This window comes from Pelobates fuscus, chromosome 4, assembly GCF_036172605.1.
Source record: "Pelobates fuscus isolate aPelFus1 chromosome 4, aPelFus1.pri, whole genome shotgun sequence".
NCBI classification, from domain to species: domain Eukaryota; kingdom Metazoa; phylum Chordata; class Amphibia; order Anura; family Pelobatidae; genus Pelobates; species Pelobates fuscus.
The window spans coordinates 111,276,578-111,289,586 of record NC_086320.1 but is presented as its reverse complement, the minus strand read 5'-3'; the positions used below and the strand labels follow the sequence as shown (position 1 = coordinate 111,289,586).

At 38.4% G+C, this 13,009-nt stretch overlaps 1 protein-coding gene across 1 annotated transcript in view; it reads left to right on the top strand.

Annotated features, from left to right (window-relative positions):
* Positions 1–13,009, top strand: part of LAMA3 (laminin subunit alpha 3) — a 272,254-nt gene that overhangs the window by 182,954 nt on the left and 76,291 nt on the right. The window contains exons 33-35 of the mRNA XM_063451472.1: positions 1,860–2,071; positions 3,308–3,512; positions 4,846–4,990. Of these exons, the coding sequence (XP_063307542.1) occupies positions 1,860–2,071; positions 3,308–3,512; positions 4,846–4,990 (562 nt within the window). The remainder of the gene's footprint in view (positions 1–1,859; positions 2,072–3,307; positions 3,513–4,845; positions 4,991–13,009) is intronic.

The following is a 13,009-nucleotide window of genomic DNA, read 5'->3' as shown; positions in this document are numbered from 1 at the left end:
ATCCCCCCCTTATTAGTTTTTAGGGCCCCCACCCACTTGTCAGTGGTAAGGGCCAGGCAGGAGGACATTAGGTCCCCCTTATTTTACTGTAGGGCCCCCACCCACTGCTCAGGGGTGGGGGCCAAGGGGGGAGGACATTAGGTCCCCCCCCCCTTATTTTACTGTAGGGCCCCCACCCTCTGTTCAGGTTAGAAGCCCCCACTCGCGCAGCACAGGCGGGCCTGGGGGGAGGACATTAGGTCCCCCCTCCTATTTTACAGTAGGGCCCCCACCCACCACTCAGGGGAGGGGGCCAGGATGGAGGACATTAGGTCCCCCCCTTATTAGCATTTAGGGCCCCCACCGCTAAGGGGTGGGGGCCAGGGGGGAGGACATTAGGCCCCCCCTTATTTTACTGTAGGGCCCCCACCCGCCGTTCAGGGGTGGGGGCCGGGGGGGGCAATAAGTCCCCCTTCAGGTTAGAAGCCCCCACTTGCGTAGTACGAATGGGGGCACGGGAGGGGGGACCTTTTTTTTTTCCTTTTTTTCTTAATAGACATGTTTAATAGACATGCCCCTATTTGCAGTATAGCGAGTAGGGGCATAATTTACTAATACTAAGTAATCTTTACTTAGTATTAGTAAATTTGGCTGAAAGACCAATTTAGGTCTTTCAGCCTTTTAGTAGATAGCTCCCTAATGCCGTGGGAATTTGGGAGTTATCTACTTATTCATTCCTGTCATTACACTGACTGGCTAAGTAACTTACATTTTATATGAATGCATGTTACTTGATTGTTGTATGTGTTGCAAATGCTTACAGCTAAATCCTGGCTATGTTTGTATACTTTTTATTTAAAATTGTATACAGTGTAACATTCTTCATTCTTCCACTGGGTAAGTATATTAGTTCTTAGGCAATACTGTGCTTCGCAACTTCGGCAATTCAACACTTTGGAAATTCGGGAATTTCAGAATTTTCGGGACTTCAACCATTCGGCAATTCATCTGTTTGGACATTCGGAAGTACCCGAATTGCACATGTCTAATTATAATAGGGTTACAAGTTGCTGTGATGTAGATGACGGGTTGAGGTTAGTGTGTTGCCTTGGGGGCACAATTTAAATTTCAATCATTTCAATATCAATAATTGAATTGGCTAAAAATCTTCCAATGCAAAAAAAAAGTAGAAATTTGTTTAATACGATAAAGGTTACAACTCCTGCTGAAAAAAATAAATAAAAAGAATAACGCGTGTGTATTCTGTTTTGCTTGTATCCTAATCGGACACTCCATTGCCCAAATAAAATATAACATTTCTGTTTAGAGGATATATACCCAAGATGAATACGTACATGCATTTTACAATTGATTGTCATTTTGGTTATATCTAAAAACAGCATTTAAAAGCTGGAAATCACGTCTGAAGCCTTTACAAGCCCTCCTCTTCTAACTCCTCACAGACTTTCTGTGGCTGTCCAATCACAGACTTCCCAATGCAGCTCAATGAGAAGTAATTGCAAGGCAGGTGCTCTGAGCAATTGCTATCTCATGAGTTTAGCTCAGCTGAGCTTCCAAACACGGACGTAACAGGACAGGTTGTCTGACTGAAAGCCAAGAAGGGGGTGTATTTAGGTTAATTTATAAAAGTGGCAATTTTTATTGATATCTGCCCTTTCTGCAAAATGAGCAAAAAGAGGACACACTCTTTACACATAAAGCAATCCAGCAAGCTAAAGTGCTTTAGGAATCTGGAGTGTCCCTTTATACTTTTTCTCTTTGTTAGAGCAAGTGTATTGTTATGATAATAGAATTACCTGACTGTGTATCTTCTATTGCAAATGTTTAACTTTATTTTTCATTTGTTCATATTATTTCAGTCCAGTCAGCTCACCAGAATTTTGCCGGAATTCAGCAATATCGCTGGTAGCTTCTTACAATAATGGAACTTTGCCATGCAGCTGCAATCTAGAAGGTGCAACAAGTCCCTCCTGCAACATGGCTGGAGGACAATGCAACTGTAGACTGAATATTATTGGACGAACTTGCAGTCGATGTGCCACCGGTTACTATGGATTTCCATACTGTAGACGTGAGTAAAAGCTTAAAATTGAATTATTATTATTTTTTGTCAATCATTGTTTATTGAATTTTTCAGGATAACTACAGTAATACATTGTACATATGACATACATAGTTCAGTAGTTAGCAAGAGTGAGCATATGTACTCTAAGTTTGCATAAATAACATAGTGAAGAAGCACATCTCGTGGTAACTAGGTTCGCTTAGTCTGTCATGCTTAGGGTTAAACTTAATTCAGGTGATGTCTTGCCCGGTCCTAATGTCATAAACCTGTGGACGGTGCCATGTGGTCTATGTGGTCTACCTCCCCCTAGTCGTCGTTATAGCTCCTCTCTCATTTTGGCTAGGGTGTCACCCTGGTTTCCCATTGCAAGTGTCAAATCGGCTTTTAGGCGAGCTCTGTCCATGTGGAATTGCCTGGGTTCCATCCTGTCTGGTTCTAGCCTCTGTATCTTGTGGAGTGTGCAGATTCAAGAGCTCATTAGTGGGGGGGAGGGGGGTATCGGTCGCCCTCAACAAGTCATGTGGTAGTAGAGTAATGTGTCGAGTCGGCTTACGTTGTATTAGGTCCCGTTTGTGTCCCAGTGCCCATGTCTGGGCGACTACTGGTTCCCGTGCACCCTAGTGTATTTACTTGTCTTCCACATTAGCGAGATCCTGTCCGTGTGTCAGGTGTCGGGCCCAGTCTGTTCAGCCGGTGTTTGGTAAAATGGAAATTTTGTACACTACTTATGATCATTAAGTTTGTCTATTTTTTGTTAATGCTTGTATAGTCTTTCAACTCTAAAGTCACGTCAGTGAACATAGAATGGTATGGTGGACTGGATAAACACAAACTCAGCAGTTTTAAATAAAGACACTATGACTACCATGCAGATCTGCAGGTATTAATGTCCAAAATATTCCAAATGTTGGAAATGTAGAAATGGTAAATTTCTATATCCGCCACAACATAAAAAAATTATATCAGAAGTATGCTACCCAGATTTATATGTACTTTTAATGTATATTCCATTTAACGGGACAGCTCTGGTGATGTTATATTTGTTATACAGTTGCTCTCTATTGTGCCACATCGGATTTGGTTAGAAACAGTTTTTGGGTGCTTAGCTATTCCTTCTGCATTATTGCTATTTTTTTGCATTGGTAAAATCTGTTCCACTAATTATCACTTTTTTAAGTTTATTACATCTTGTTCCATTTGCTAGTTATTAAGAAGTTTATACATTTTTGTGTTCTAACAAAGCTTGCAACTGTGGTCGGCGTCTATGTGATGAATTGACTGGGAGATGCATCTGTCCACCTAAGACGGTTAAACCCAACTGCGAAATCTGTGAGCAGCATTCGTTCAGCTTCCACCCCCTCGCCGGCTGTGAAGAATGTAATTGTTCAAAAACAGGGGTAGCACAGCCACTTCCGGCAAAATGTGATGGGATAACTGGGCAATGCATGTAAGTTACTGATTATTAAAAGGACACTATAGGCACCAAATTATTGTTGGCTAAATGAGGCAGTTCTGGTGGATAGATTATGTCCCTGCAGTCTCGCCACTCATTTCTCTTCCATTTAGGAGTTAAATCAGTTTTGTTTCTGTTTATGCAGTTTTAGCCACACCTCTCCTGGTTGTGACTCACACAACCTGAATGAAAATAATGTTGTCATTTTCAATTCTTATTATTATTGCCATTTATATCGCGCCAAAAGATTCCGTAGCGCTTTACAATATTATGAGAGGGGGGATTTAACTATAAATAGGACAACTACAAGAAAACTTACAGGAACGATAGGTTGAAGAGGACCCTGCTCAAACAAGCCTACAGTCTATAGGGTAAGATGTTAACTTGCTTTACACATTTTTAATCTCCTGCTCTGTAAATTTTACATTAATCATACAGAAGAGAATCCTGCAGGGCCTAGACGGCTATTAACAGAGCAGGAAATAAGTTACACAAAATTTGCAATAAAGAAAGTTTAAACTTTAGATCTCTCTTTACAGGAAGTGTTTAGGAAGGCGGTGTTAGTCACATGCAGGCAGGTGTTACTATGACTGTATAAATAAAGTGATTTAACTCCTAAATTAAGCAAATTGAGCAGTAAGACTGCAAGGACATGGTCAATAAACCAAAACGGCTTCTTTAAGCAAAAGTTGATTTGGTGACTATAGTGTCCCTTTAATAACTTAATGTACCTTTCAAACTATATGTTTGTACTTTTGTTGTACTTTATACTTTTCTGTACTTTTTTATTTTGAACCTAACATATGTAATTGGTAAAAATGGAATGTTGAAATCAGGGGTGGCTTATATTTAAATTATACATTCAGCTACCATGCAAGCCAGCAGTTGATATGCTTTTGCAGGCTCTCCAAGATCCTCTGATGTTTCTGGCATCTTTACAGCTAGGTACTGCCTCTTAAAACAGTATCTGCCCTGCATAACCTTTTTATCCTCACCATATTTTTTTTTAGCAGAAAGGCTTGTGTTAGAAATCTAGATCTGTTATGCAAATACATTTTACATATAGTCATTAGTCTTCATACAAATATATAAGCCTTTTTCCCCTCTGGTCCCAGCTGCCCCTTCTTGCACTTTACTGTGGCCGACAAAGTCCACCTGTGCTTATGTGAGTAGACTTTCAATTTCAATAACGCGGAAAATCCTTAGCCTAGAACAGGATTCATGCTTAATAGCAAAACATTTTCTTTTTACTTAAGCATGATCACAGAAGCCTTTCATATTGAGGACTATCTATCATTTTGAAATCATCTATTATTTTGTATTTCAGATGTAAACCAAGGATCTCAGGTAGACAATGTGATCGTTGTTCTCCTGGTTATTTCGGCTTTCCTGACTGCTTTCCATGTGACTGTAATCCCCAAGGGACTGAGATTCAGATATGCAATCCTGAGACCGGTGCTTGTCTGTGCAAGGTATTCTACTTGATTATTATGAACTGTTTGAGAATGTCACAATATGCCTATATAGCAGAACTGAATCCCAATATTTGTTTGCCGAGATAGATGATTTAAAACTGTATTCCATAATCTGTATTTTGTATAAATTTTGGTTTCCATGGCAGTGCCATTGCTGAACACAAAACGCCTCCAGGGACTGACTAAATACACCAGAACAACTACAATAAGCTGTGGTTGTTCTGATGACTATAGTGTCCCTTTAACTACCTTCTAGACTATTCACTACTGAATTATTGAATGATGCATGGCTTCTTGATAATGGGCAGAAATGGCTCCATTAGAAATATAAAGAAGTGAAACAATGTTGTCTTTACATACAGTAAGCTTGAATGCACGCTTTCTTCCAGCAGATGGAGTAGTATCTAAAGAAACATATTGAAAAGAAGAGGAAGGAACAGAATGCAGTGTAGGGTAGCTGTAGTCTCCCAAAATAATGGTATCTCACGCGTACATTAGTGCTGACACATATATGCAAGACTTTTCAATAAACTGCAATTGTTTTCTACAAAATTGCTCAATTTAGCCTAAAATTTAGCCTAAAATAGCCAAATCAGAAAACAAAACTCCAACTTTTTCACGGATCCTTCTTGTCCAAACAATTGCAATTCTCTGGTCATTTTCTGACAATTTCCGTTTTGGGATATTCTGCTATGTATTTGTATTTATAGATACAATAGAAACATATTCAAATGGGAATATAAATTTACTCTTAAGCAGTTAGGTTCCTGACAGATAGGTTTAGTGATTCTAGGACATATTGAAACAGGCATTTTTATCACAATGTTTAAGGAAAATATCCTTACATCGGAAAGTGATTTATTTTGTGATACATTTTCATGGAGAAGTAAATATAAGCGATGCTTCAAATAAAACAGACTGCACATTTAAAATAAAGAAATATTAAGATGGAAAAACATCATTCCTACATTCCATTAGGAAAGTCTTTTTTGCATCCCTGTCAGTGATTTAGAATACCGTACTTGAAACATTTGTCTTGACACTTATTAATGTGATTGAATGAGATTCGGCCTGATGAGATTGATTCTCTGCATGTGCTTTTAAAATCTGTGTAGATCACAGCATTTCTGGTATAGCCCTCCTTCAGGGATATTGGAATGTGCAAATATGATGTGAAATGCGTGTTTTTGTCTGCATTCCTCCTCCAGGTCATTCTCACTCTGTATGCGTGGTCAAACTTTGTACAAGTGACATTTCTTTGAGTGTGTGGGAAATAACACTTCTTACAAGTAACTGGTTCACATTACCTGGGAAACAGAATATTAACTATTATAGCAGCAAGCCACAGAACACTTATGTTTCTGGAGATTTGCAATAGATAACATAAGTCTTCACACTTAAGAAAAACTGCGGGGTGAATTACGGCATTAGCATCGTTGTCTGACTTTCCACTGTTACTATGAGAACATTTTCAGACCTGTTGCAATCCAAAAGTCGCAGAGCATTTTACTGCAGAAAACGATGCAAATTGTAGAAAAAAGAAATATCTACAGGCAAACAGTAGGCGCTATATATTTAGTGATAGTGAACACAAATATTTTTCTATTACAAGTGAAGCAGTATAAAAGCTGCACCTTAAAGTGTAAAATAACTCAAAAACACCACTATACATACATTGCAGAAAAATAAGGTGCGCTATGACTTTAAATAACTTAATAGTGTCCAATAAAATTGTAATTCTTAATATTATATTTAAAGTGCATGTGCAATGTGCAACACGTGAAAAAAATTGGGGAAACAAATCCACACTTACAATTTTAACGCCACTGGCGTGGATCACCCCTCAGGGTTATGTAAATATGCAAAACAAACACAAGAAACAAAGATCATAGGATAATATGTCTTTAAAACTATAAGTATATGTAAGGGGAAAATTCTCACTTACAAAGGTAGAGCAGTAAAAGTCTGCTCTAACTATGATGGCAGAAGTCCTCTTATCTCAGGACTCAGAGACCTTTAGTACTCAGGACAGCAGCAAAATCCTTCTGAAGCACTTTATTGAATGAAGAATTTAAAAAGTAATTCACACAAAGTGATACAATGTTTAAAAATAGCTTCTAAGTCACCCGTCCAAACGATTCTCCTCGTCCAGCGGTCACGATATGTGCTGTTTGTATCCGCCGGCTGATAAGTATTACCACCTCAAGTCAATACTTCCGGGTTTCGGAGCGATCACGTGGTGACGTCGTGCGTGATGACGCGTTTCGCCAGATTGGCTTCCTCAGATCACATGTTGGATCCTGCTGTCCTGTTAGTTTTTATGACGGTCTTTCTGGGCGTGGACTTCATGAGAAGAAAGTCTATTGGTCCTGAGTCACCTGATGACTCCATAATTAAAACGTCCAGTCTCTATTGTTTAGGCATATCGCCTAAACGGCACATATACATTGAAGTGAAGAAATATAAAAGCTAATAATACTAGCATTGCCATACATGTCTGTATAGAAAATTTAAAACATTTTAATATGCAATCATATTATAAATACAAGCCTAAACCAAATAAATATAGAATAGGTACATATATTATTATTTTATAATACAATTTAATAGATAACATCATACCAGATGTAGTAGCAGCTATATTGGAATGTCCCACATCCTACATACAGATGGGTATATCTTGGTTACCTCAGACGTATCTGCTTTATACACATCAATTCCTCATACTTTAGGCTGTAATACAGTACGCAAATGTTTAGAAAAATCGGAGACATTGTCTAATGAACATGTTGTTTTTATTATAGATAGCATCAAGTGGATTTTAGAAAATAATTATTTTTTATTTAATTCTAAATTTTACTTACAACAACAAGGTACGGCTATGGGGACCAGGTTCGCCCCTAGCTACGCAAATTTATTTATGTCAGGGTGGGAAGAAGAAGCCATCTACTGTCATAGATCCTGGGGGACGAACCTGGTCTCCTACAAGAGATATATTGACGACCTGTTTTTTAATATGGAGAGGTTCCCAAAATGATTTGGAAATTTTTCTAAAAGAAATTAATCAGAACTCCTGGGGCATACAACTAACTAGTAATTTTAGTACACGGAATATTAATTTTTTAGACTTGGAGATTTATGTTGAGGAAGGGGTTTTAAAAACAAAGAATTTAAAAAAAAAAGTAGATGCAAATAGCTACGTACTGTATAACAGTGGACACTACACCCCGTGGCTTAACAATATTCCCAAAGGACAATTGCAACGTATACGAAGAAATTGTACAGATAAAGAAATTTTTGAAGAACAAGCGAAAACTGTAATGAATAAATTTTCCCAAAAAGAATACCCTAATGAATTATTACTCAAAGCCTATGAGGAGGTAAATAAATTAGATCAGGATTTTTTGATTCATAAAAATAGTAATAAAATAAGTGGAGATAACACTCTTCAACCTCTGGTCTTAGATTTTAACAAAGATTCACAAAAACTCAAATCCATTGTAAATAAACATTGGCACCTACTAAGGAAGGATAAAGAATTAAATAATATTATTCCACAAAAAACGTTTATTACTTTTAGAGGGGTTACTAATTTAACAAATACTCACGTTTAAGCACCCCAAAAGAGAAGTGCCAGAAACATTTTTAAGTAATAATAAAAAAGGCTTTTACTCATGCGGGACATGTGTAGGTTGTAAATGTAGTGTAAATAGGACCCTTAACCCCTTAAGGACACATGACATGTCTGACACGTCATGATTCCCTTTTATTCCAGAAGTTTGGTCCTTAAGGGGTTAAAGGAATCAATAAATTTAAAAGTAAGCATTCAAAGTACGAGTTTAATATTAGGGATTTTATTACCTGTTTTAGTAAAAATATTATATATTTGCTTATTTGCCCCTGTGGATTGCAGTATGTAGGGAGAACGATCCGTCCGCTACATAGAAGGATTTATGAACACGTTAACAATATACGCAAGGGATTTGAGTTACATAGTGTGTCTGCTCATTTAAAAAAATACCACAACAAAGATCCGAGCGGACTAACCTTTGTAGGGATACAAGAAGTCAAAAAATCCTGGCGAGGAGGTGACCATATACAGCACATAGGTAGAGAGGAAATGAAATGGGTCCATAAATTGGGAACCCTAGAACCAATGGGTCTTAACATTGAATTTGATCTTTTTAACTTTTTATGATGTTTTTAACTTTCCCATCATCTGTGCTTCTTCTGTTTACAATGTCCTTTTTATTTTATTTTTACTCTATTAGTAGGATGTGGGACATTCCAATATAGCTGCTACTACATCTGGTATGATGTTATCTATTAAATTGTATTATAAAATAATAATATATGTACCTATTCTATATTTATTTGGTTTAGGCTTGTATTTATAATATGATTGCATATTAAAATGTTTTAAATTTCCTATACAGACATGTATGGCAATGCTAGTATTATTAGCTTTTATATTTCTTCACTTCAATGTATATGTGCCGTTTAGGACGTTTTAATTATGGAGTCATCAGGTGACTCAGGACCAATAGACTTTCTTCTCATGAAGTCCACGCCCAGAAAGACCGTCATAAAAACTAACAGGACAGCAGGATCCAACATGTGATCTGAGGAAGCCAATCTGGCGAAACGCGTCATCACGCACGACGTCACCACGTGATCGCTCCGAAACCCGGAAGTATTGACTTGAGGTGGTAATACTTATCAGCCGGCGGATACAAACAGCACATATCGTGACCGCTGGACGAGGAGAATCGTTTGGACGGGTGACTTAGAAGCTATTTTTAAACATTGTATCACTTTGTGTGAATTACTTTTTAAATTCTTCATTCAATAAAGTGCTTCAGAAGGATTTTGCTGCTGTCCTGAGTACTAAAGGTCTCTGAGTCCTGAGATAAGAGGACTTCTGCCATCATAGTTAGAGCAGACTTTTACTGCTCTACCTTTGTAAGTGAGAATTTTCCCCTTACATATACTTATAGTTTTAAAGACATATTATCTTATGATCTTTGTTTCTTGTGTTTGTTTTGCATATTTACATAACCCTGAGGGGTGATCCACGCCAGTGGCGTTAAAATTGTAAGTGTGGATTTGTTTCCCCAATTTTTTTCACGTGTTGCACATTGCACATGTACTTTAAATATAATATTAAGAATTAAAATTTTATTGGACACTATTAAGTTATTTAAAGTCATAGCGCACCTTATTTTTCTGCAATGTATGTAAATTGCAGAAAACACTATCAATACAAATCAGGCCTAATTCAAAATCTACTTGTTATTCTCGTAATATTGAGCTTGATACGCTGATATCACTAGGTTAACGACAAAAAAGAGATGCTTTCTGACACTTTTCAGTTAAATCACAAGTTGAATGTTTCAGACAGCTGCGACGATTGATGATACTGTCAGGTGACAAGTATGTTATTAACCGTATATGCTCTAAGTGGACATTGCACAATGTATGTGTTTCTTTAAAGTAGTAAATGGTAATTGTGCACATGTGTTTTTGTTATCTTATTAATTTTGTGTCGGGTTCACTGTTTAGTAGACGGAGCCCAAGATGCAGAGAAGCGCGGAAGGCAATGGTTCAAGTTTAGTAAATAGAAAGGGAGGGGAAAAGCGCTACAGTACTGATCACAAGGGGGGATAGAGCTGCACACCTGAAAGGAAGGGTAACCCTCAAACCCTTCAAAGAATGGAGAGAACAAAAGACAACAAATACAGGGTGCGCTAAATAAAATAAAGGGAGATGAAAAAGTCTTTAGGTACAATGTGGACCGTGAGTGAGTGTTCTTAGGTTCTTTCTTTGGGATCTCAGTAGTCGAATATGGAATACAAAAGCAGAGAAGGGAGACCAATAGTGCAAAACCGTAATGCGGAAAGGATCACGAACAACACAGACGTGGAGAAGTGCCAACTTACAATTTAAAGAGCTAAGCCCAGCTCTAGGTAAAACAGCATACAGTGGTATTTAGTACTCCCCACATGTAGGATATTGCTGGACAATTGGAGGTGTCTTCACAAGATTCTTTACACCATCCCAGACAGACGTCAGCATATAAAATATATAAAAGATGGAAAAACCCAATGGTGCAATAACTTTGGTAATACTGCAACAACAGACAACACTGAGGTCCTAAGAGTGCCAACTTACAATTTAAAGAGCTATGACCAGCTCTGAGTAAAACAGCATATAGTGGTATTTTAACTCCCCACGTGTAGGATATTCCTCTAATGATGCTTGCAGTGCCGGTCTTATGAAAATAAAATCACAAGAGAGGGCCCTGTCAGGGTACCTGTGGTCTCTACCTCCGAAAGAGGTAGAGACTTAGCTGTTCCTTCATCCAGACGGCCTGATGGCTCCCTTCCCCACGGTCTATCCGGTCATGCAAGGCCGGCCGCGAGGGAGTGACTGCCTTTTACAGCATCTAGGCAGGAAATTGTCATCAGGACACTCCCACGGAACGACCTGTCACTCAATTGCTGCAGGACCAATCAGGAAGCCTCGGAGGCGTGGTTACTGCTCTGAACAGGGTATTTAACAGAGCTTCTTTCTTTAGCTCATTGCCCTGTCGTGGTTCTAGCTTGTTCTAGTCACTCAGTGCTTGTGTATTCTATTATCCCTTTTGGTTTTGACCCGGCTTGTTTACCTTACTCTGCTTATCTCTGTTACCCTTGATTCGGCTTGTCTCTCGATTACCTGTCTTCTGTTACCCTCGACCTCGGCTTGTCTTTGACCATTCTATACTGTACTACTTACGTTAGTCCGGCCATTCTAAGGTCCGGTATACATATCTGGCTACTGTTTGTACTCTGCGTGTTGGATCCCTGTCCTGATCCTGACAGGCCCATAGTGTTTTCCATATATAAAATGACAGTGGAATAAAAAAGAAATGTACTTACAGTGTTCAGAGCAGCCACACTGCTCTATGAACCAAGCGTGGGTGGAATAATCCCCACCAGGGATTTCTTTTGAAGTACTGGATCTTGTTTCAAAAAAATCAGCCAGGATAAAACAGCAACATATAAAGTAAATGTACTAACCAAAGATAAGTGGTAGTCACAAAATACTTTAATTAAAAACAAAGTAAAAATACACAACGCGTTTCGCCAAACAGTAGGCTTTTTCAAGTGTAGAGTAAATAATCCTGGCTATTCACATTATATAGGCAGCTAATTTGCAATAAATTTCAAAGATTGGCGCCAAAATGGCATCATTACCACGTGACCATGTGGATAACCAGACGATTTTGTCAAACTCACGATCTGCGTCGAATTTATAGAGACGTTGACTATCCTTTAGTGTTTTTTGAGCATGGAGAAATCCCTGTGTTAGTATATTAACGGGAGCGGAGGCATCAGGGACAGTGGAGGAAATGGACAATCCTGGGAGAGATGTTGGTTGGAATCAGTAATTGAGCATAAAGGAAGAAGTATGTATGGAGTCGTGTACATGTGTGTTGTAGGCAAATTCTTCTGTAGTGAGGAGAACTTTCTAGTTGGATTGTAAGTGGGTTGTGTAACAGCGAAGATAGGTTTCTTGAGTCTGATTTGTTCTTTCTGTTTGCCCATTGTTGAGATGTTGGGAGATTGACAGAAGGCTTTCCAGAAATGGGATGTGAACTATGTACCCCTGTCAGAGAGGATTGAATCAGGGTTCTGTGTAGCCTGAAGACGTGGTCATGAAAAAAGGTAGCCGTCTTTTTGGCCGTGGGAAGGCTCTTTACTGGAATAAAATGAGCCATCTTGATCAGATGGTTGACAGTCACCATTATGGTATCGTATCCATAGGACTCAGGAAGATCAACGATGAAGTCGATGATGTCCAATAGTCCCCTTTTGAAAGTATTGTGATCACCCTTTTCCTCTTTTGAACTAGTAAACTAAGGCTTAAAGCAAACCTGTTATAAAAAAACAACTTACCTGAATTCTCTCCCATAAATATTGATTACAGCATATATCATAAAGATACATGGTGCATTCAGTGTAAAATATAAAG